This window comes from Cucurbita pepo, chromosome 14, assembly GCF_057944985.1.
Source record: "Cucurbita pepo subsp. pepo isolate OVF chromosome 14, ASM5794498v1, whole genome shotgun sequence".
Lineage (NCBI taxonomy): Eukaryota > Viridiplantae > Streptophyta > Magnoliopsida > Cucurbitales > Cucurbitaceae > Cucurbita > Cucurbita pepo.
Window position 1 is genome coordinate 3,047,375 of NC_141811.1, and position 25,518 is coordinate 3,072,892.

The window sequence follows — 25,518 nt, forward strand, 5'->3', positions numbered from 1 at the left end:
CCGGCAATTTAAAGTTTTCTTATTAGTTAGTGGAGATGCATCATTTTAGTTCTAACACAATATACATAACTATTACATGCTTTCAAAATGAAAATGTTTACACGATTTGATAAATTGATCCGATCGGGCTATCCAACTCAAACCATAAAAAGTTTTTCGTTTGGATTTAGATTGAATTTGGTTTTTTTTTCTCTCGTTTGGATTGAGTTGGGTTGAGTTAAATTTTTAGAAAACAAAAAAATTGGTCTGGTTTGTATGTTTTTTTTTTGGTGGAATGAATCTGGCCAACCAAAAAAATAAGGTTACAGTGCAATCTAACCTAACCAAACACTACGTTTGCTCGTTTGTGACCGATATTAGTGATTTGTGATGACTTGTAAATATTCGATATTTGAATTTTATAAAATTTTAGTTATTAATATAACATGTATTGAATATGTATAATTTTTTAAATAATTAAAAAAAAAAAAATCTAACAACTCAATCAAACTCTTTTATTTTCTGGTTAAGTTGGGAACTCTGATCAGATGGTTAAGTCACAACCAACCCAAAATTGAGAATCAAACCCCCAAACAGTTATTAAACAGTTATTAAATGAGAATAACAAAATGTGAGAGAGGTGTTAGGAAACGGGCTTGAAGAGACCAATAGAAGGCCCAAAATATTTAATGGGCCGAAAGAATGTACTAAGTGGACAGAGCACCTTTTGTTTACTAGGAGAAATTTAAAAGTATCTCAAAGTTACATAAAAAAGCAACTCAACAAATTTACAATAGTGCCCTCGCTAGTCAGAAGCTACCACTAAAACATTTGAACCCAAATCATGCCAGAATGGTAAATAAAAGGCATAAAAGAAATATGAGCATAATATAAAATAATATTCAATAGTTTACACATTTATCTCTTTTTTTTTTTGTCTCAAACATTAATATTTGATTAATTCATTTTAATGATAATAATGTTAATTTTTTTTTTAAATTTTAACAATATTAAAATTTAAAAAACGATATAACTTTCGTTTTAATATCATTTTAGTTCTTATACTTTCAAAATTATTCGATACATTATTTTTCAATTTTATCTCATTTATTTTGACTCAAAGTTTTAGCTTAATATTTAATTAATTAATTTATTTTTTAAATGTAGCCATAAATTTATATTGAATTTTTATTGTGTATTAAAGTTGGGTTAAAATGGTCATATTTTAAAATATAAAGAATGTACGGAAAATAATTAAATAAATGAAAATTGAATATATATTATTAAAAAAAAAACAGTAAAAACAATAAATTAATATTATTTAAACTTATTCAAGAAGAGAGACCAAGTACCTAGTCCTCCTTTTTTGCCCTTTAAAGTCAATGGTCAATTTTCATTTCACATTTTATCCATTGTCCAATCCCATCGGATACGGCGTAGCCATCAAGGGCAATACGGCGTCGTTTACTCCAACCGCCATATCCTCCCCTATGGAATCCAAATTTCGTAGGAACTTCGTCTTCTTCAGTCATCGGACGAAACGTCACATTTCAGCGCCTGTCAATTTCTCTCTCAATATCTTCTTCTACCGTCTCCGCCACAGGTTCTTCGTAGCGAAATCTCGGCCTTAATCCGAAACTCCACCGAAACACGCAGGTTATTTCTCCCAGTAACTTGCCGGAAACTTTCGGCGGCGGCAGAGATGGAGAGAAAGGCTCTGGCGGTGTGCTCCGTAGTCGCTATTTTGGGGCTTTTGTTGGTCGCTACTGGCTTCGCCGCTGAGGGTACAAGAGTTAAGGTGAGATGCCTTTTCTTAACAATCACGTATTGATTTAGTGATTTTTCTTCGGTGAATTATCTGTTTGGTTGATGAGAAAATCCGTCAGAAAGAATGTGAAAGGATAGCGAGAGGAGATTCATTTTGAATAGCGATTTATAAAAAGAAGTTGTTCGTGAATGGATCTGTTGTTTTTGGCTGCTTCCTTTAAGCTGTATTTGTTTCCAAGCCCTACTGAATTGATCATCTTCTTTATATGCAAGCGATTCAAGTAATAGTTAGAGAATTGATAATAATTTTGTTTGTGATTTTCTATTTTTAGAAGTTAAGCAAATTGAGTGACAGTTTCTTCACTTTAATTTTGGTTCATAATTAGAATTTGGTTTGGTTTAAAAAAATTACATAATTTCCAATTTGTCCCTGAAATTTAAATTTCCTCGAGTTTTAATTTTGAGAGATGCTCGTTATGGTCTTGAGTTGTTTGAAGTTGCTAATTCAGGACATAGTTCTTTGGAATTTTGTGTGTGATCGTAGCCTGATAGTCTGGTCATTTTTTCATTTGACAGGGTAATCAAGTCGTTCAAGTCACTCCTACTATGTGCAAATATCCTCAGAGTCCTGCGGCTGCCCTTGGTTTGACAGCAGCTCTGTCTCTTTTGCTTGCTCAGATATTGATAAATGTTTCGACGGGATGCATTTGTTGCACGAGGGGTCCTCGGCCTCCGGCTTCGAAATGGAGAACAGCCGTTGTCTGCTTCGTCGTTTCGTGGTACTTTTTGACCCTTCCTTTCTCATTCTAGCTTGCATTTAGTTCATGGCTTGATGCTATAATATGAGATGAATTATATGAATGTCGATATCGAAACCCATTTTCTCAAGATTGCAGGGTCGAATTACAGGGTTATTCGAATTCTGCTCGGGTTCTTGATGGCTGACTGTTATGATATTGTTTGTGATTATATGATCTTATTTCTGCTTTGAAACAATTCCATATTTTTGTTGTCATCCTTTTGGGCTCTTCTGCATTGTTAATTCATTATGACAGTTGTGTTAGACTTCTTAAGCCATGATCATTACAGTTGAAATGATTGATCTATTGTCCTTCGTGAATCCCTTTGGTCGAATTATTCCACGACTAAAAGAAAGATCGATTCCTTGTGTTCGTGAGATAAATCAAGTTTGAGCCATGGCTTTTTTTCTGCAGGTTTACATTTGTGATAGCGTTTCTGCTGTTGCTAACCGGTGCAGCACTGAACGATGGAAGGAATGAACAAAGCAGCTATTTCGATTACTACTATTGCTATGTTCTGAAACCAGGAGTTTTTGCTGTTGCCACCGTTGTGGGTGCTGCAAGTTTAGCGCTGGGATTGTTCTACTACCTCATATTGAACTCTGCAAAGAATGACCCTAATGTGTGGGGCAATCCTTCCATTCCTCCTCCAGCAAACATTGCAATGGCGCAGCCCCAATTCCCGCCCCCGCCCCCGACTCAACCAACAACTGCAGACCCGGTGTTCGTTCATGAAGACATGTACACGAGACGACAGTTCACGTGATCGGTAAGCGTCGGTTGATATCAAATGTGTTTAAGAAAACCATACAAGTTATACAACTTGATTGATGTTGTCTTTATAGGAAGTAGCTGTTGTGGACTTGTATAGAAGAACTGAATTGAATTTTTACTTCCCTTTGATCCATGGGAAATAAATAAGCTGTAATTGAACAATAAGTTGATTGAAAATATTTTGATATTTGTTTATAGTAAAATACATTTTTATCATTAATGTGTTTTATGTGAGACAAAAATGCTATACCCTACCATACCATTTAAATTGCTTGTAAATATTATGATTGGAGGATAATAAATACAAAAAATTAATATTATGTGGCATACTAAGAGTCGTCATAAATTTTATGTACCATGGGTTTAGCTCTGAGAATGCATATTAGTTAGAGGAAGAAACATTTCACATTAATTGGAGAGAGGAACGAAACATTTCTTATGAGTGTATGAAAGCCTTCCCATCATAGACGCGTTTTAAGATCGTGAAATTGACGTCGATACGTAACGGGCCAAAATCTGCTACAGTCGATATCTGCTGTTAGTGGGTTTGGGTAACCTCTATATCTTTGCCAACCAAAATCTGCTACAGTCGATATCTGCTGTTAGTGGGTTTGGGTAACCTCTATATCTTTGCCAACAACTACAATGTTATGCAAACTCATGTCACTCATTTAAATGTAAGGATCATCATAATATAATAGTAAAGATAAATGTGTGACTTTTCATTAATATGTGTTGTTTTTTTATCTTATCGTTTTTTTTTTATTTATTTAAAAAATTATTATTATTTTTTTCTTGATACATAGATATCTAGAAATTACAAATTTATTTCATAATTTTTTAAAATTTGTAGTCCATAAACTTTAGAAATTATCTTATCAATTCTAGTAAATTATCTTATCAATTCTCAAATTTTTAATTTTGTATTTAATATACACGAGTTTCAATTGTGTATCTAACGGATTTATGACCTTCCCAACGTAAAAAAACTGATACTTAAACATTAACTTCTTACTTATTTGAACGGATTTATGTCCATAAACTTTTTTTACTTATTTTAGTTCACGTAATCATGTACATTTTACCAAAATCCAAAATGTTATATATATATATATATATATATATATATATATATATATATATATATATATATATATATGAATATTGCTTCTTCATGCCCATAAGTTAATCAAATCCTAATTATAATCAGTTATTTTTTTTTTATATATATAAATCAAAATTTCAAGTACTATACTTGCCAAATCATTATCTTCATGTATTTTACAAAAAAAAAAAAAAATGTATGTTTTATCCGTATTAACTTCAAAAATAATTTAAAATAAATTATTACACCTACAATTATTCTATCTATATCCAAATTTTATCTCTATTACATTCTATTTAGAATTATCAGAAAATTTAATTAATTCTAAGTTAAATAGTACACAAAATAAATTTATGAATTTTGTGATATTAAAAAAAATGATGAATTTTGTACGAGTATGAATCTAGGACGAAAATGTCCCTATCTTAAAATATAAATAAATGAGGTTTTTTTTTTTTTTTTTTTTTTTTTTTTGTAAGAAATTGATTTATAATCTCTAAAAATAAAAATTGGTATTCTCAAAATAACAATATTAATAATAATAAAGACGTAAAATAAATGCCCCCACCCCCTAATTAAACTTATTTTAATACATTTTAATTAATTTTAATAAATTTCGATAATTTATCTATATATGTAGATTGCATATTCCAAGCCTATAATTTAACGAAATTCAAATCTTATTCAATTGATAATTTCCATTTTTAACCTTTCATGCTAAAAAAAAAAATTATTAAAAAATTGACATTTTCCACTTCAATCTCAACACTATATAAACATGCATCACATCCATTCATTTCACTATCCTTTCACATTTGAACTTAATCTTTTCTTGTTTCCATCTTTTTTTTTCTTCCCAAATTCTTCATTTTTACCAAAATGAAGCTTATTTTTGTGTCGGGTTTTATCTTTTTTACTGTCATTTTAAGCTCGTGGACTGTATTAGCTTCATCTTCTTTTAATGTTCTCGATTATGGAGCTACTGGAAATGGCGAAACTGATGATACAGAAGTATGTAATTTGAACTTGGTTTTTTATTTTCATGAAAAATTGATTGATTCGCTCTCTAATTTTTCTCTATGTTATAAGGCTTTTGTGAAAGCTTGGAAGGATGTCTGTGAAGCAACTGATGACATTCCAACATTGCAAGTACCTCCTGCAAAAAAATTACCTTTTGAACCCTATCACATTTGAAGGTCCTTGCAAGTCTGAACAAGTCAATTTCGAGGTAATTTATCTTATATATATATGTAATATAATTTAATTTTTTTGGTCATATTTTCTTTTATCATATGATTTTTGAAAGTATTGTGAATTTGCAGCTTAAAGGAACTCTAATGGCTCCAAGCAAAGATGCATGGCCAAGTGATAACTATAAATGGATCCAATTTGTGGACATAGATGGACTTACTATCAATGGAGGAGGAAAAATGAACGGCCAAGGTTCTCTTTGGTGGGAAGGTTGTGAAGAACACTGCGACCCAACGGTAATATTTAAAATTTCTTTACGTTTTAATTTACATTGAGTTATAACAAAATTTTGATATTTATAATATATGGTTTTTCAGGCATTATTTTTCCACAATTGCAACGGGCTTCAATTACAAAATACGGAACACATTGACAGTGCCAAGAATCACATCTCCATAAATTTTTGCAATGATGTCACTGTCTCAGATATTCACGTTAATGCTCCTGAAGACAGTCCTAATACAGATGGAATTGACATTTCTAGATCAACCAATGTTATCATTCAAAATTCTTTCATGTTAACTGGTAACAAATAGTATTATTCTTCGGGACTATTATTTATATATATATGATTTTAATGTATATTGTACAAAAATAATTATATTTATACATTTTTATTGAAGGTGATGATTGTATTGCCATTAACAACGGATCTTCCTATATTAATATCAAGGGGGTCACTTGCGGCCCCGGCCATGGTATAAGGTAAAAATATCATTTAAAAAAAAAACTATATAAAATCTAATCTTATGACTGTTTTAAATAATGAATTCCCTATCTAATTTTGTATGGTTTTATTTGAATGTAGGGTTGGGAGCTTGGGAGAAGATGGACAATTGAACGTAGTTGAAAATATCTATGTGAGCAACTCCCTTTTCAAGGGAACTCAAAATGGAGTTAGAATCAAGACGTGGGAGGTGAAAATTAAGTTTTAAATTAATTCAATAATTTAATTAATTTTATGTATATTATAAAAAATTAATAATTATTTTTTAACATAATTACAGTGCGGACATGGATATGCAAGGAACATCACATTTGAACAAATAACATTCGAGGATGTAAAAAACCCGATCATTATTGATCAATATTACACATCTTTTGCATATGCAAGGAAAAATAAGGTACATTAAATTAGATTTTTAAAATTTTTTTCATCATATTCTACACGGATATTTAAAAAAAAAATTATGTTGATTTATTTATAGGAAATGGGCATAAAAATAAGCGATGTGACTTATCGCGGAGTTAATGGAACATCAGCGGATGAAAACGTAATTACTTCAATTGTTCTCAAGATGGTTGCACCAATATTATATTGGACCATGTGGACATACAAATGTCAAATCCCGATGACGAAGCCAAAGTATTTTGTCAAAATGTTATTGGAAAATCGGAATCTGTCATTCCTGTTGTTCCTTGCTTATCACAATTTTAGTAAACTTTTGATATGTATTTTTGATATTTTTATTAATGTATTATTGGAGAAAAGAATTTAATTAATGTTCCTTCTCCGAATTAAGTCTAATGGAAACAAAGTTTTAATCCTAAAAGCCTAATGTCTCATGATCTTTTACTTACCACTTATTTTCGATTATTTAATAATTATTTGTTATTTGATATTAATCCTTAAAAAGTTAATAATTTTGAAGAAAATAATTTAATTTTCCATAGTTTAATAAATTTTAAAGAGTTGTTTTTCTTAAATGATTTAAATGTGCCGTTTGAATAAAAAATGAATTGTAACAAAAGTGAGGTAAAAAATATGGTAATTAATTAATAGTTAAAAAATTTATCTTGAAATTCTTTTTCCCTTAGTTTTCTTCTTACTTTAATTAATTTAAATATTATTATTATACTTGTTTATTATATAGTTTAATATTTAATCTTTGAGACAAAATTTGGAAAATTTCAGAATTTTTACACATTTATCCGTATAATTCGACAAAGAAAAATTAAGTTTTTGTTAATAAAATTGAAATACCATTATAAATTTTCGGGTAAATTTTTATATTTTTAAAAATTTTCATCTTAATTCTCATAATCCTTTAAAAATGAACCGAAAAAAAAGGTTACATTTCAAAATATCTAATAAATTTCTAAAGTTCTTAAAAAAAACTTAACTAATCCATTTTATTTTTATTTTTATTATTTTTTATTATTTGTGTCTATTAATATTTTTAAATTTTTATAAATCTATTAAATATGAAAATATTTTGATATTGATTTATAATAAAATACATTTTTATCATTAATGTGGTTATGTGAGACAAAAATGCTATATCCTACCCTACCATTTAAATGGCTTGTAAATATTATGATGGAAGGATAATAAATACAAAAAAAAAAATAATAATACGTAGATTTTATATGCATGTGTTTAGGTGTGAGATTGCATATCGGTTGGAGGACGTTGATCTCTAAAATGGGTGGATTGTGAGATTTCACATTAATTGGAGAGGGGAACGAAACATTTCTCATGAGTGTCTGAAAGTCTTTCCATAATAGACGCGTTTTAAGATCGTGAAACTAACGTCGATACGTAACGGGCCAAAACAGACAATATCTGTTGTTAGTGGGGTTCAGTAACCTCTATATGCGAACAACTACAATATTATGCAAACTCATGTCACTTATTCAAATATAAGGATCATCATAATATTAAACATAAATGTACGACTTTTCATTAATATGAGTAGTTTTTTAATCTTATTGTTTTTTTTATTTATTATAAAAAATTATTTTTTTTTCTTGCTACCAACGGTGGCATATCGAGAAATTATGCTCAAGACACTAATTCACATCGCATTAATTTACAAATTTTGTTCATACTCTTAAATTTGTAGTTCATACATTTTAGAAATTATCTTATCAATTTTCAAATTTTTAATTTTATATTTAATATATACACGAATTCTATTTGGTATCTAACACGTTTACAACACTCACAGAGGATAAAAAATAGAAAAAACTAATATCAGTTCTCTTGTTTTAGTTCCAGTAATTATCCAAACATTAACTCCTCTTATAAAAGAATAAACACAAAACAGAAAATTAATAGAAATAACAAAATTGCTCGACCCATTAATTAATCACCAAATTGAGAAAAAACCCTCCATTTTTGGCATTATAATAATACATTTTTTCGAAATCCAAAATACTATAAATATTGATATATTTATATCCAAATTTTATTTATGTTACATTTTATTTAAAATTATCAGTTAAATAAGACACAAAATAAATTTATAGATTTTGTGATATTAAAAAAAATCATGAATTTTGTATAAACGTGAAACTTGGACGAAAAGGTCCCTATCTTAAAAAAAATAAATAAATGAGTTTTTTTGGGTATAATAAAGTCCACCCATAGATTATTCACGTAAAATAAATGCCCCACCCCTAATTTGCCTTATTTTAATACATTTTAATTAATTTTAATAAATTTCTATAATTTCTCTATATATGGAAATGGCATATTCCAAGCCTATAATTTAACGAAATTCAAATCTTATTCAATTGATAATTTCCATTTTTAACCTTTCATGTTAAAAAAAAAATTAAAAAATTTACATTTCCCACTTCAATTTTAACACTATATAAACATGCATCACATCCATTCATTTTCACTATCCTTTCACATTTGAACTTAATCTTCTTCTTTCCATCTTTTTTTTTCTTCCCAAATTCTTCATTTTTAGCAAAAATGAAGTTTATTTTTGTATCGGGTTTTATCTTTTTTACTGTCATTTTAAGTTCATGGACTGTATTAGCTTCATCTTCTTTTAATGTTCTCGATTATGGAGCTGCTGGAAATGGTGAAACGGATGATACAGAAGTATGTAATTTAAACTCGATTTTTTATTTCCATGAAAAATTGATTGATTCGCTCTCTAATTTTTCTCTTTGTTATAAGGCTTTTGTGAAAGCTTGGAAGGATGTCTGTGAAGCAACGGATGACATTCCAACATTGCAAGTACCTGCTGTAAAAATTTACCTTTTGAACCCTATCACATTTGAAGGTCCTTGCAAGTCTGAACAAGTCAATTTCGAGGTGATTTATCTTACCTATATATATATATGAAAACTATATAATTAAAAAAAAAAAAATTGTGACATTTTCTTATATCATATGATTTTTAAATATATTGTGAGTTTGCAGCTTAAAGGAACTCTAATGGCTCCGAGCAAAGATGCATGGCCAAGTGATAACGATAAATGGATCCAATTTGTGGACATAGATGGACTTACTATCAATGGAGGAGGAAAAATGAACGGCCAAGGTTCTCTTTGGTGGAAAGGTTGTGAAGAACATTGCGATCACCCAACGGTAAAATTTAAAATTTCATTTCGTTTTAATTTACATTGAGTATATTTCTAAAATTTGATATTTATAATATATGGTTTTTCAGGCATTATTTTTCCACAATTGCAACGGGCTTCATTTACAGAATACGGAACACATTGACAGTGCCAAGAATCACATCTCCATAAATTTTTGCAATGATGTCACTATCTCAGATATTCACGTTAATGCTCCTGAAGACAGTCCTAATACAGATGGAATTGACATTTCTAGATCAACCAATGTTATCATTCAAAATTCTTTCATGTTAACCGGTAACAAATTAGTATTATTCTTCGATACTATTACTTTTATATATATGAATTTAATGCATATTCTACAAAAATAATTATATTTATACATTTTTATTGAAGGGGATGATTGTATTGCCATTAACAACGGATCTTCCTACATTACTATCAAGGGGGTCACTTGCGGTCCCGGCCATGGTATAAGGTAAAAATATCATTTTTAAAAAAAAAACTACATAAAATCTAATCTTATGAACGGTTAATTAATTCCGTATTTAATTTTGTATGGTTTTATTTGAATGCAGCGTTGGGAGCTTGGGAGAAGATGGACAATTCAACTCTGTCGAAAATATCTATGTGAGCGATAGCCTTTTGAAGGGAACTCAAAACGGAGTTAGAATCAAGACGTGGGAGGTGATAATTAGTTTTAATTAATTTTATGTATATTATAAAAAATTAATTATTATTTTTTAACGTATTACAGAGCGGATATGGATATGCAAGGAACATCACATTTGAACAAATAACATTCGAGGATGTAAAAAACCCGATCATTATTGATCAATATTACACATCTTTTGCATCTACAAGGGAAAATAAGGTACATTAATAAATTACATTTTAAATTTTTTTTTTTCATCCTATTTTGACATGAATATTTTTTTAAAAAATTATGTTTACTTATTTATAGGAAATGGGCATAAAGGTGAGCGATGTGACTTATCGCGGAGTTAATGGAACATCAGCAAATGAGAACGTAATTACTTTCAAATGTTCTCAAGCCAGTTGCACCAATATTATATTGGACCATGTGGATATACAAATGTCGAATCCCAATGACGAACCCAAAGTGTTTTGTCAAAATGTTATTGGAAAATCCAAATCTGTTGTTCCTGCAGTTCCTTGCTTATCAGAATCTTAGTAGACTTTCGATCAGTATTTTTGATATTTTTATTAATGTATCATTGGAGAAAAGGAAAATTAATGTTCCTTCTCCAAAATTAAGTATAATGGAATCAAAGTTCTAATCCTTATGACGTCTCATGATCTTTAAGATCTTTACTTATTTTCTTTTATTTAATGATTATTTGTTATTTGATATTAATCCTAATTAAAATTCCATTGAAGAGTTTTTTTTTAAAGCTCATAACATAATTAAATCTGACGTTTGAATAAAAAATAAAATGAATCGATCTTATAGTAATTAGTTAATAGTTAAAAAATTTATCTTGAAATTCCTTTTCCCATTACTTTTCATCTTACTTTTAATTGATTTAAACATTATTATTATATTTATTTATTATATGATTTGATATTTAATCTTTCAGACAAAATTTGGTAAATCTTCAGCTTTTTTACACATTTATCTATATAATTCGATAAAAGAAAATTAATTTTTTTGTTAACAAAATTGAAATACAATGATAATTTTTTGGGTAAATTTTATATTTTTCAAATATTTTCATCTTAATTCTCATAATCCCACATTTTTTTTTCTAATAAATTTTTGACATATTTAATATTTTTAAATTTTTATAAATTTACTAAATATGAAAATTTTAAAATTTCATTACATATAAAATTTAAATTTATTCATAATATATCAATGATTATTTTTTAAAAAATTTGAATAATTACGAAATTTATTATATACTCTTAACGTTCACAAAAAAATTTAAAAAATTGAAATTTTAGGGAATAATAAACCCATTTCTCGTTCAGGACCATATAAAAATATCCATGAAATAAAAGCGTTATTACTCTTAATTAGATTACTAATTTTACTTAAAAAAAAATAATTAACTTACCAATAATGTTTAGAATTCTACAAATTAGGACCATATAACAATACCTATGCATACAAAAACTATTAATTTCTCCAAATAAATATCCCCATAATTAATAACTTGAAATTAATTTGATTTATATTTATTAAAAAATCACCTAAAATAAATGTGATTTATATATATTTAAAAAATTTCCTTTTTTTTAATAGAATTTTAATACATTTCAACCAAACCAAAGTTGATCCATATATGGAGATTTGCTTTTATCAATCCCATAATTTAATCAAATCCCAATTATTTTTCCTTCCTAATCTTCCAAAATATATGTTTTTATTTTTTTAAAAAAATTAAAATTAAAATTTACATTTCCCATTTCTCCCCTCTATATAAAATGGCCATATCCATTCAGTATTCTTCATCCAAATTTTGACTGAATCTCCAAATTCTTCGTTTTAGCTTAGAAATGAAGCTTCATTTTGTCTTAATTTTTCTATTTTCTATTGCTGTTTTAGGCTCGTTGACTGTATCAGCTTCATCTTACTTCAATGTTCTTGATTATGGAGCAACTGGAAACGGCAAAACAGATGATTCGGAAGTAAGTAGTTTAATCTAAATGGTGATTTTTAAAAAATGATTCTTTTTTTATGCTTATAATAACTTGTTTTCTTTGTGTTTCTTTTTGTGTCAAGGCTTTTTTGAAAGCTTGGAACGACGCGTGTGCAGCAACACAAGACAACCCAATGTTACGTGTACCATTTGGAAAAACTTACCTGTTGAAACCTCTCAAATTCCAGGGCCCTTGCAAGTCCAAACAAATCAATTTTGATGTAATTTATCTTATCTCATTACTCTGTAGCGAACGATATTTCTTAAAAAATTGACGAGAAAATAGTTCGATTTTTTTATAAAATAAATTATGCTAAATTCATCAATATTAAATATTTTCAACCATGAAATTAAAAATATATTGGACATTTCACTGATTATTATTTACTGTTTTGTGATTTGATAGCTTGGAGGAACACTAATGGCTACAAGCAAGGATGAATGGCCCAATGACGGTGAAGATAAATGGGTCCAATTTTACGACATAGATTCTCTCACTGTCCAAGGAGATGGTCGATTTAATGGCCAAGGTTCTTCATGGTGGAACAAAGATTGTCATAATCACTGCAACCGACCAACGGTAAAAAAAAAAATTAACCTTTTTTTATTTTTAATTAGTCGAATAATTTTCACCCATGGTTAAATTTATATTATATGATTGTGCAGGCATTATTTTTCCACAACTGTAACGGGCTTCGTCTTAGTAAAATGAAGCACATTAATAGTGGCAAGAATCATATTTCCATAAATGATTGCAATAATGTCGTTATCTCAGATATTCACATTAGTGCTCCCGAGGAGAGTCCTAATACAGATGGAATTGATATTTCCCAATCAAAAAATGTTCTTATTCAAAATTCTTTAATAGCTACAGGTATTAAATTAATATTAAGATTCTCGGAGATTATTAATTTCATAATTTTATGTTTTTATTTATTTTTATTATTATTAATTTCACTGTTAAATATTGTAGGTGATGATTGTATTGCTATTAATAACGGATCTTCAAATATCAATATAGTGGGCATCACTTGTGGCCCCGGTCATGGCATAAGGTAAAAATGATCTAATGTTTTTTTTTTTTTTTTTTTTTTACGTTTGATATTCATAGAAATTCTATTAATTTTTATTTTTTATATATTTCGTGGTGTTTATTTGAATGAAGCATTGGGAGCTTAGGAAAGGACGGTGATTATAATGTTGTTGAAAATGTCTACGTGAGGAATTGCCACTTAAAAGACACTCAAAATGGAGTTAGAATCAAGACTTGGGAGGTGATAATATATTTTAATTTATTTATACATAATATTTAATATATCTTATAAAATTATTAAATCTTTTTCTTTTAATTATAATTACAGGGTGGATATGGATATGCAAGAAATATCACGTTCGAGAAAATAATACTCGAAAATACAAAAAACCCAATTATTATCGATCAATATTACTCAGCTTTTGCATACGCAAGGAAAAATATGGTACACAGAAAATAAATTTTGTCTTATTGTTCTTTGTATTTACGTCATAGATATTTATATTTTTTTTTTTATGTTGATTTATTTTTAGGGAAGGGAAATAAAAGTGAGCGATGTGACATATCGTGAAGTTCATGGCACATCAGCAAATGAAAATGCAATTATATTGAATTGTTCTCGAGCTCGTTGCACAAACATTATTATGAATAATGTGAACATCAGGACATCAACTCCCGATACAGAAGCCAAATCTATTTGTCAAAATGCCGATGGAAAAGCTATATCTGCTATTCCACGAGTACCTTGTTTATCAAAATCTCATTAAACTTCGTTGAAATTACACCTTATTTATCAAAATCTCATTAAATTTTATAGATGCATTTTGATATATTATAGGTTGTAATATTGGAGAAAGGATTTAATGTTCCCTCTCCTAATTAATTAAGTCGATGAGCAATTGAAAGTCTCAATCTATTCTTACCAATTTTATTTTCTTTCCTCACAAAATTGTAATGGAAAAAAATTAAAAATTATATTCCAAAATATATTAAAAAAATAATAGTAATTTAAAATTATTGTAGAACTAATAATCTAAATATACTTAATATTGTGTTAATTATATATATATATATATATATATATATATATATATATATATATGTGCGTTACTTTGATATAATTTTTATTAAAGCATCTTTAATTTTAATTATATGCTATAATAAATTATTTAATCATTTATATTAGTATTTATTTTTATCTACATAAAATTTATTTATTTTAACTAAATAAACTATATATTATTCGGTCCCCTCTCTTCTCTCGCTCCATCTCATTCTTTTAAATCAGGTGATATGATATGCATTGGTCTTCCTTTTTGGTTTGATAAACTTGGCGTGTAAACTAAAGCGTACACATCAGATTTTGTAATTACATTGTTCACTCTAATTGCTTTGTCGAACCAAACATTTTTTAATATGTAGAAATTTGTTCTTATTAGACGCGTTTTAAAAATCTTGAGGGAAAACTTGAAAGTAATAGTCTAAAAGATGACAATATCAGTTGAATATCAACCGTGGAATCTTATCCATATTTTTTTTACTAAAGGAGAGGGAAAATGGGCGTATGGGAAAATAGACCTAAAATTTTTATGAGGAACATCTTAATCTTAAATATTTCACGCGCAGGATTTAATGGATTGATACCTCATGAATTGGGAAATCTATGAAACTTGAATCATCTTGATTTGCGAAGTACTTTCATCCCACAGTTGTATGCTGAAAATCTTGGTTGGCTTCATGGTTTGCCTTCTTTATTAAATCTAGATTTGAGCTATGTAGACCTTAGCAACGCATCTTCTTGGTTACTAGACATGAATAAGCTTCCCTCGCTTAAAGAATTATGTCATTCTTGGTTCATTGCCTCGTGTAGTATCATCAAACATTGCAGTGCTTGATCTTTCAAACAATTTCTTCTCTGGAAACATTACCCATTTCCTATGTCATTCTCAGATCCCAATGATCTTTATTCTTCATCTTGGTAACAATTTTTTATCCGGAAACATTCCAGACTGCTGGGAGAATTGGAAATCACTACAACTTCTATGCTTGGACAACAATAATTTATCTGGCATGATACCAACCTCCATGGGGTCTCTAACCATATTAGAATCGTTGCATTTACGAAACAACAGCCTTTCCGGAGTGATTCCTCGGGCTCTTCAGAGTTGCTTGCTGTTGGCAACTTTAGATCTCAGTCTAAATGCCTTCCATGGAAAAATACCAGCATGGATTGGGACGAGCCTATTGGGACTAATGACTCTCAACCTTCGGTCAAATGAGTTGAGTGGTGTAATCCCGAAGGAACTTTGTGATCTTTCAGATCTTCAAATCATGGACATCAGCAATAACAACTTAAGTGGGTCTATACCTCATTGTTTTGGCAATTTTACGTCCATGGCTACCAAGAGGGACCTATCAAGAGAAGCTGATCAGATCTATTATTACAATGGCGCCACGTTTCTCGAGAATGCATATGTGAGGACTAAAGGAAGAGAGCTCCATTATGATACCATCTTGGCACTCATGACTAGCATCGACCTCTCTAACAACAGCTTATCCGGAGAAAATCCCTCAAGAAATCAGCAACCTCTTTGCATTGAGGTCTCTCAATCTCTCAGGAAACCATCTAAGAGGAACCATCCCAGACAGAATCGGAGGCATGAAGGATTTGGAGTCTCTTGATCTCTCGAGGAACCAACTCTGGGGACGAATACCACCGTCCATGTCGGAGTTATCGTTCCTAGCTTACTTGAATTTGTCTTACAAGAACTTGTCGGGTCCAATTCCGACAGGTACTCAGCTCCAAGGGTTTACTCTGTATAGCTTTATTGGCAATGAGGTGTGTGGAGATCCATTAAAGAAGAGCTGCGGAATGGAGGGTGTCACCCCAAAATTTGGGAATGAAAATGGAAAAGAAAGTGAGGGAGGAAGTATTATTGATGAGTGGTTTTATCTGAGATTGGGAATTGGGTTTGTGTTTGGTTTTTGGGGGATTTGGGGTCCATTGTTACTCAGTAAGGCTTGGAGAGTAAAGTATTTTAGGTACTTAGCTTCTGTATGCCACAAACTCACATAGCTGAGCGATGTGCTTCTTCTTCTTCTTGTTCTGTTTTGTTCTTTACAACGCATGTCATCAAGCTTCCAAATGCCCTGAAACTCAATGAAAAAAATGTATTTTTGGGCTTAAGCCAAAGATGAGAAACATTAGCACCATTCGAAATCGGTAAACCGAGACTCCAACAAAAGAATTTATAGCACGACTCAACGGGTTAAAGTGTATGGCCTCAATTAAGAGGTCAAATTCCCACATTCTGCTAGTTTCAACTCCAAAAAGATGTAGGTATGTTTCCTTCATCTATCCACACATTTGGTCATTTGTCTCAAACAGACATGTCTAGAACAGAAGCCTTTAGTGGACTTGAAACAATGGAACAAAACTCACTCGAAGTGAAAAGAAACAATAACAAATGTGGGAAACTGTTCTGTTCTTCTCTTACCTGATGTTTATATGTCATGATATTGAATTTCTCCATCTTCTGTGTAATTTTTTAGTGTGTTCTTCAATGGTTGGATGGTGGGATTCATTTTCTGTGGTTTCCAAAGTTGACATCTTAGTAGTCAGCTTGCTCAGTTTCTTCCACCCACCGCTCCAACCAGAGCTCTGCTTCTGCTTGTTGTTCACCTTCTCAAACTGCCTCTGCAACCTCTCCATTTCAGTTTGAAGCTCAACGTACTTGTTCTTCACAGTCTCAAGCTCAAATTTCAGTGTGTTAATGTCCTTCTTCGCCGCTGCCCACCCTTCTTGGAATGACTGTGGTGTGGCTTCCAGGAGTGTTTTTCGGTTCGTTACAGGCGGTTGGAATTGCGAGTCGCTTGCTTCTTTAAGCGACGAGTTCGAAACTGCATTGCTTATCTTTACTTGCTCGGAGAAGAGGACCTGAACCACCACACGTAACGGGAGCCTTTCGTTTTGTGCTGCGTGCATACAGGCATCAATGGAGAGCTTCTGGCAATCCATTACTCGGCATAGCCGCTTCCTCTCGTGCTCAGTGAGCGTAGGGTGCGCCTGTCATCACCACCAGTTCACTTAGAAAACACTTAATGTGGGAATTCTTGTATCTTAAATGACTGCAGCTTCAGTTCTTGATGAAAGATTATGCAACAACTTTGTAAGTTTCTTACCTTAAGATATGAATCAATAGCTCGGTAAAGCCCGTCGTCGCATGTTCGAGCAGATTCGGGCAGAGCTTCAGCCAGTACTTGAAATTTTGTCAAGGAAAGGTTTCTGTCTCTGGCTACCTCTGTTAGGTAACTATCAACAAGCCTTGCCACCCTCATCTTGGCATTTGGGATCACACCCCTTTGAGATCCATCATACATATGTTTATCGGAAAACGATTGTCGGCCTGGACTCGAAATCTCGGTCTGTTCCTGAACAAGAAAATGCTCCAGCAGCCTCTGAATAAGATCAACATCATACGTTGTATCGCTCTTGCTGTAAGATGGGATCAAAAGATCCATAAGTGTGGCTTGCTCAAACTGCATTCCAACTCTTTTCTCCAACTCAGTGACCAATGCCGGCGAAACTTCCAACATGTTTGCCATTCTCAGCAGCTTTAGCAGGAAGCTGCATGAGACACAATCTTTCTGTGGAGGAATGATGCTGATCAAGCTCTCAATGATCATTCGTTGATCTTTCGCCTGAATCGTCGAGCGATCTTCTTTGTTGCCAGCCACAATCATATGCAGCCCACCTCTCCAACTGTTGCTGCCACCGCTCGAGTGACTCGTCGCACTGGAACTCCCTTCATCACTGGCGTTCGTCGTATCAGTTACCGAACCGGGAAGCCATTTCGAAGAATAATGCATAATTGATGATCCAATCAGTTCAAACCTCATACCCTTCACTTTGATTGCTGTGATTACTCTAACAAAGTGATCAATTCTAAGGATTGAAACATCCTCAAACCACCAATCAGGAGGAACAAGCGGATGATTCCTACTAGGACTTGAATCCTTCAAATCATTCCATTTGGGACTACAAACTCTGGTGGGTTTCCCAGTGTATGCCCATCTAATTCCTTTAGGATTCGCACAAGCTTTCCAAGCAATCGACTCGCTGCATCGTCGAACGATTTGTAGATTCTCCGCCCACGGCGAGAGCTTCTCACAGCTTTTCAACACAACTATGGAATCCCTCCATGAAGACAGTACCACATAGCTCAAAAACGCTTCAGTTTTGAATATCAAATTGCCTTCCTCCAAATCCTCAGTCATTTCAAGATACTCAGCAGCACATCTAAGGCCAGAGATATTAGCTGCTGTTAAATCAACCGCTATTCCATAACAAAACTTGGCTGCAAGTTCAAAAGCCTCAGACCCACCAGGAAGATCATCAAAAACAAGCTTATTATTCAAATCTGAGCCTCTGGATTCATATATGCATCTGTTCATCTTCCCACTTCTAGAAAGAAGAGGATACTTCATACACCCAAAAAAACAGAGGAACCCCATTAAGAAAAAAAACCCTATTCATAGTTCAAAGGCATCTCTCAAAACAGAGGAGATTGATTATACAACACCTTATGCAAATGGAAATTCACCCCCTCAACTTTTACTAAAAGGTCACTAGGGATATCAGTAGCAACATGCCTGCAAGAACACATAAAGGGTGGAGGAGTACGGCCACAACAGAACACAATCAAACAAATTCAGAGAAAAGGGCAGCCACAAAAGGTTCAGAAGAAGAAGAAGAAGAAACCGTACCATGAGTTGCCTCTGAGGTCGAAGCCGTGAGTGTTGAGGGCGTGTTTGGCGGAAGGGGGGACGCCATTGCCGTACTCTCCAGCACCAAAACCAACAGAATGATTCTCGGATTCCCACATCGGAAAGTGACAGATGAAAAGAAAGGGGGGAAGAATAAGAGGAGAGGGGGAAGAAGAAGATAGAGCGATATAGAGGGGAAATAGGCGAAACCCACATGGGATGATTGGAATTATGTGGTTGAATTGTCGGCTTCTTCACTGATTTTTCAGTGGGTGTGAAGTAAATGGGGTGATGGGTAGATGATGGATCATTCTGATTGCCATCCCCTTTGCTTTGTTTTTGCATTAATAATGCTTCTTTCAGATGCTCTCCCTCTCTTTCGCTTCTCCAAAATGGGGCCGCCATGGAAGCACCACCAACAGAGCTTCTCCTGTGCTACCAAAGCAAATAGATTATCTTTTAAAGATAGCAACCTTTGCCTTTCCTTCCCTCTTTTGGGTTATTATAATAATTTTACTTTTTTTTTTTTTTTAATTTCAATAATATCTGAACCTCAATGCTTTGATGAATTTAGATTGACACTCAACTTTCGCATTCAGGTTTGTTGATTGAATATCAAGTCTCATTAGTAAGGGTAAAATCTCTTAACATTCTTGCTTTTAAGCTCTTAGAAAAGATTATGTAAAATGTTAACTTAAATTTCAGATCGTGTTCATGTAGCATGTCTAAGTTTTAATGTAGTCGTCCAAAACTTCGAGTAGGTTAGTTTTCAAAAATTAAAAAATAATTTTTTTTTTTTTTTTAATCCAAAACATAATCTAATATTAATTTTTCAAACTTATCAATCATTTAAAATGCACTTGGACCGTTTATAAATTTTTGTACTCACCGTTGTCACTATTATATCACTATTTTGGTCATATTTTTCATAAAGCTGATTTATCACATCTTTTCTTTTATCTCACTAAATTTTGTTTCCCAAAAGTAAAGGGGGATTTTCCTTTTTGTCAATTTAATTAATAAATATGTAAATTATGTCTTCAAAATGGAAAATGATTGAATTTCATGTGGTGTGGGACTCTTTTTTTCCCCTTAAATTATTGGAATAAATTCAAATATTTTTAGAGTAAAGTAGGGTTAGTCAGATTGACCCGACCATAAAAATGTCAACCCAATCCAAATCGAAAAAATATAACCCTTTATGATTCAGGTTGGATCGAGTTGATCAGGTTATCGAGTTACATGAACATTTCTATAATGATACAAATTAAATAATATTGATCTAATAACAAAATACTTATCTACGTCGCACCGGACATTCTATCATTAGACGACAAACTATAATATTCAACTCATCTAATAAACGCTATTACGACGATTTATTATTTTCATTTATTTTTTAACTAATATTAGTTTTTTTTTTTAATTTCTAAAATGACATTAAAAAAATTAATTAAAATAATAATTGTGTTGGCCAAACAGCGATGTGGATAAGGAGGGACCTCTTGACAGATGGCTCTTGTTGATAAGAATGTGCTTCCCATGACTCACTCACATTCATTTTTTATTTTATTTTATTTTTCAACTCAAATTGAAATTTCACATTTATTAATAATAATAACAACTATTATTATTATTATTTATTCTCGTGTGGATCCTGTTCAAATTCGTCGAAAAAAACGAACTATGTAGCATCGACCTAAGACATCAAAATATAGAGAGAGAATTTAAGAATTTTTTGTTGAAGTACGAGTGAAAACTATATTGTGAGATCTCACATCAGTTGGAGAGAAGAACGAAGCATTCAAATGATAGAAACATCTTTCTAATAGACGCGTTTTAAAATTGTGTGGTTGATGGCTATACGTAACAGATCAAACCAGACAATATTTGCTAACGGTGGGCTTGGACTGTTCCAAATGGTATTAGAGTCGGACAGCGAGCGATGTGCCAATAAGGATGTTGGGTTCTCAATGGGTGGATTGTGAGATCTCATATCAGTTGGAGAGGAGGATGAAACATTTCTCGTGAGACTGTAGAAACTTCTTCCTAATAGATGCGTTTTAAAATCGTGAAGCTAACGACAATAATGGGTCAAAGCGAACAATAGAATAGGCTTTCGTTTTAGGGATTTGACGATTTACCTATTCAGTGAATTTTGGCACTAGACGTTCTAAAAATAGGGTACTATCGAATCAAGTGCACTAGTTCGACCCGATTCTTTTGAGGTTACATGTCCCCAGTGAACTACTCGATCAACTAAAGACGGGGATGGATTAACCACTACGTCAACTGATGAGTCATCTACATCTTTAACATTTGTATTAAAATGACAGGCTATTCAATTGGAACCTTGTGTCCAATGGCGCTGCCTAGCGTTAAAGCCATCGCTGAAACCCCCAACTTAGCCTCCATTCCTTCCTCTTACATCTTCACCACCAGCGACTGACTCAGACGATGTCGCCACCACCGCCGATGCAGCTCCACACGGTGTCGAAGATTCGATCCCCACCATTGATTTTTCTCTCCTAACCACTGGTACTCCCCATCAACGATCCAAAGTGGTCAATGAGCTTGGCAAGGCCTGCCATGATTGGGGCTTCTTCATGGTACGTCCTTCAAATTACTACTAAACTCAAAAGCTTAGTACTCGCTCGCGATATTAAATTTATAAGCTCGTTGTAGGTGATCAACCATGGAGTGGGGGAGGGGTTGATGAAGGAGATGGTGGAGATTTGTAGAGAATTTTTTGATCTAAAGGAAGAGGAGAAGAGAGAGTATGAAACAAAGCATGTGCTTGACCCCATCAGATATGGCACCAGCTTCAATCCTAAGATGGAGGAGGTGTTCTTTTGGAGAGATTATTTGAAGGTCTTGGTTCATCCCAAGTTTCACTCCCCACCTAAACCGACAAGATTCAGGTTTGTCGTGTTTTTTGCTTTTAGTAAGAAATCGAGCTTTCACGTTCAACAAGATTCAGGTCTGTTGGTGTGAGATCTCACATCGTTTGGTGAGGAGAATGAAGCATTTTTTTATAAGGGTGTGAAAATTTCTCCTTAACAAACGTGTTTTAAAACCGTGAGGCTGATAGCAATATGTAACGAGCTGAAAGCGGACAATATTTGCTAACGGTGGGCTTGAGTTGTTACAAATGATATCAGAGTCAGACACCGAGTGGTGTGTCAGCGAGGACGCTAGACCCTTAAGGGGTGTGGATTGTGAGATCCCACATTAGTTGGAGAGGAGAACGAAGTATCCCTTACAAGGGTGTGGAAATCTCTACTTAATTTTAAAACCGTGAGGCTGACGGCGATGCGTAATTGGTTGAAATTGACAATATCTGCTAGTGGTGGGCTTGGGTTGTTACAAATGGTATCAGAACCCGACACCAAGTTGTGTGTCAGCCATGACGCTGGCCCCCAAGGGAAGTGGATTGTGAGATCCCACATCAGTGGGAGAGAATAACGAAACATTCCTTGTAAGGGTGTGGAAACCTCTCCCTAACATACGTGTTTTAAAACCATGAGGCTGACGTCAATACGTAACGGGGCGAAGCAGACAATATCTACTAGCGGTGTGCTTGGCTATTATAAATGGTATTAAAGTCAGACTACGAATGGTGTGTCAACAAAGACGCTGGCCCCCAAGGGATGGAGTGTGAGACCCCACATCAGTTAGAGAAGAGAACGAAGCATCCCTTATAAGGGTGTGAAAACTTCTCCCAACAAACGCGTTTTAAATCCACGAGACTGACGATAATACGTAACGAGTCAAAGCAGACAATATTTACTAGCGGTGGGTTTGGGATGTTACAAATGATATCAGAACCAGACACCGAGAAATGTGCTAGTGAGGACGTTGGGCCCCAAGGGGGTGAATTGTGAGATCTCATCTTTCTCTAACAAAAGCATTTTAAAACCATGAGACTAACGGCTAGACAATATCTGCTAGCGGTAGGCTTGAACTGTTATAATCGGGCGACATATCAAGCAGCTCGACACGCCCTCGACAAGGGAGAATAGTGAAACATTTGGTTGATTATTGCAGGGAGATCTTGGAAGAGTACAGCAAGAGAATCAAAGAAATGGCAAGAGAATTGGTGAGAGGAATATCAGAGAGCTTGGGATTGGAAGCCTGTAACATAGAGAAAGCAGCAGATCTTGAGTCAAGTTCAACACTGTTTGCAGCAAATTTGTATCCACCATGTCCACAGCCACAGCTTGCAAGGGGCTTACCACCTCATTCTGATCAGTGCCTTCTCACTGTTCTTCTTCAAAACCATGTTGCTGGCCTTCAAATCCTACATGATCATCAATGGCTCACTGTCAATCCCGTTCCCAACGCGTTACTTGTTAACACGGCCGATCAACTCGAGGTACGCACCCACGCAATTCCTATATCTCGAACATTAGGGTGGTTTCAATTATACTTCTCGATCGATCTTGAAAGTTTCTTTTTTACACTTAAATTTTGAAAGTTATTCGAAAAAATACCTTATGGTTTTGAAATTTTGCATCGAAAAGTATATTTTTTATTAAAATAAAGGAGGATAATTGACGTGAATATTTAAAAATTAGAAAGCATACGTGATATCATTTACATCTATATTGAAGATTAATATCGTCGTTACCATTTTACTATTTCACCTAATAGCTACAATTTTTATATCAATTCTTATATATTAGGAATATTTTTTGTTTGGTTCGGTTTGGTCCGATTGAGACATTTTTTAAACTCAACTCAATTATTTAAATTTTTTTGAACTCGAACAACTCTCATTAAATAATGAACCAATCATAATTTTTTTTTACGTACAGTTATTTATTTAAATTTTTATTTTTTTTAATCATATATTTATTTTTAACTCAAATTCTATTTTGAAAAATTACCTTCCAAATAATTAAACAAAAATAATATAAAATACGTATATATAATTATATCTTATATATTTTAAAATTAATAATAAATTTCGTTGAACCAACTCAATTCATAAAACTTTTATTCATTTGAAGCTAAACCTAACTAAAGTAAGTTCATAACCCAATCCAACCCGACCCAAACCATACAGACTGAGTTGGGTTGGGTTGGTCAATTTTTGAAGTCATCGAGTTTTTTTGAACACCCTTATGACGTATCAATTTACATAATTGATTTGGTAAATAATGTCACGTGTACCTTGTAGATTTATAAGTCGAACTCTTCAAGGGTATATTTGGAATAAATTTCTCGAAACGTTTTAGAATCTTGGAATGTAAAAGACCATTTCGACCCTGTAACAAGAATAAAAATGTAGGTTTGAATTTATTTGTTTTCCTTATTGGGTGTGGTAGATCATGAGCAATGGCAAATACAAGAGCGTTTTGCACAGAGCAATGGTGAATGACAAAGCCACAAGGATTTCCATAGCCATGGCAATTGGGCCATCATCTCAAACACTGGTTGCTCCTCTCCCTGAATTGCTTCATAAACACAACAGTCCTCCTTTGTTCAAGAGCATCATGTACAAAGATTATATGGAAATGCTTCAAAGTAATAAACTCGAACGAAAATCTTGCTTGGATCGTATTCGTTTACTTTGATATAGGTAGACATCGAGTTTCGTTTCGATTCTAAATCACTTTGTATTGTGTAAAGATTGTGAGATCTCTTTAGATCTTCGACACTTTCAACCGTTACAGTACTTCAGATTTGGTATCTATCATGTTCTCTCGTGATTTTTCTAGTGTTATCTAAACATTGAGTAATGGGTTCTGTGCATCGTCCAAAAACTCGGGTTATGTGTCCTCCCACCAAAGGTACAATGGGGCCTTTGACAACTTTTATGACCAAGATATGAAGCATCCAACCCCAACCCATGTGCCCATTCAGAACTTTGGGTACCTATTTTATTTTAATTTTGAAAGTTTTTAGAGATATTTTTAATAATTAGTCAAAATATAATTTTAAAAAGTTTCAAATTCACTTCCTTTAATTATTTTGACTACTTTTCTTTCCATATAATCAATTCTTTCAATCAAAGTGATTTAGTTCTAAAGCTCGGTTCAAGGAATTGGA

The 25,518-nt window shown here is 32.6% G+C and overlaps 5 protein-coding genes and 2 pseudogenes across 6 annotated transcripts; 6 read left to right on the plus strand and 1 right to left on the minus strand.

The window, feature by feature from the left end:
- The first annotated feature begins 1,451 nt into the window (after positions 1-1,451).
- On the plus strand, positions 1,452-3,536 carry LOC111809750 (protein VASCULATURE COMPLEXITY AND CONNECTIVITY). The gene is made up of 3 exons (XM_023696156.2): positions 1,452-1,777; positions 2,323-2,525; positions 2,961-3,536. Exons 1-3 carry the CDS (start codon positions 1,682-1,684, stop codon positions 3,310-3,312), a joined length of 651 nt encoding a protein of 216 aa, XP_023551924.2. The 5' UTR covers positions 1,452-1,681; the 3' UTR covers positions 3,313-3,536.
- A 1,768-nt stretch (positions 3,537-5,304) lies between these two features.
- LOC111810362 (putative polygalacturonase At3g15720) lies at positions 5,305-7,114 on the plus strand (annotated as a pseudogene).
- Positions 7,115-9,382: 2,268 nt separating this feature from the next.
- Positions 9,383-11,194, plus strand: LOC147789375 (putative polygalacturonase At3g15720). The gene is made up of 8 exons (XM_087117569.1): positions 9,383-9,514; positions 9,593-9,730; positions 9,839-10,006; positions 10,089-10,296; positions 10,396-10,477; positions 10,578-10,686; positions 10,757-10,873; positions 10,964-11,194. The coding sequence occupies exons 1-8, from the start codon at positions 9,383-9,385 to the stop codon at positions 11,192-11,194; spliced, it is 1,185 nt and encodes a 394-aa protein (XP_086973695.1).
- Positions 11,195-12,522: 1,328 nt separating this feature from the next.
- Positions 12,523-14,465, plus strand: LOC111810363 (putative polygalacturonase At3g15720). The gene is made up of 8 exons (XM_023697070.2): positions 12,523-12,654; positions 12,749-12,886; positions 13,072-13,245; positions 13,332-13,539; positions 13,639-13,720; positions 13,831-13,939; positions 14,027-14,143; positions 14,232-14,465. Exons 1-8 carry the CDS (start codon positions 12,523-12,525, stop codon positions 14,463-14,465), a joined length of 1,194 nt encoding a protein of 397 aa, XP_023552838.2.
- Positions 14,466-15,513: 1,048 nt separating this feature from the next.
- On the plus strand, positions 15,514-16,886 carry LOC111810888 (receptor-like protein EIX2; annotated as a pseudogene).
- A 32-nt stretch (positions 16,887-16,918) lies between these two features.
- LOC111810131 (root phototropism protein 3) lies at positions 16,919-19,913 on the minus strand. Of its 2 annotated transcripts, XM_023696712.2 has the most exons (4): positions 19,465-19,717; positions 19,281-19,350; positions 17,881-19,179; positions 16,919-17,764 (listed from the first exon to the last, which is right to left on the minus strand). In XM_023696712.2, the coding sequence occupies exons 1-4, from the start codon at positions 19,581-19,583 to the stop codon at positions 17,210-17,212; spliced, it is 2,043 nt and encodes a 680-aa protein (XP_023552480.2). In that variant the 5' UTR covers positions 19,584-19,717; the 3' UTR covers positions 16,919-17,209. The 2 variants fall into 2 exon arrangements, with proteins under 2 accessions (XP_023552480.2, XP_086973830.1); XM_087117704.1 differs by lacking the exon at positions 19,281-19,350 and having other exon boundaries at positions 19,465-19,913.
- Positions 19,914-21,811: 1,898 nt separating this feature from the next.
- Positions 21,812-25,179, plus strand: LOC111810132 (2-oxoglutarate-dependent dioxygenase 19). The gene is given in 5 exon segments (XM_023696713.2): positions 21,812-21,910; positions 21,912-22,073; positions 22,150-22,385; positions 23,512-23,839; positions 24,795-25,179. Coding segments are annotated over 5 exon segments (1,059 nt in total). The 5' UTR covers positions 21,812-21,826; the 3' UTR covers positions 25,044-25,179.
- Positions 25,180-25,518: the final 339 nt, after the last annotated feature.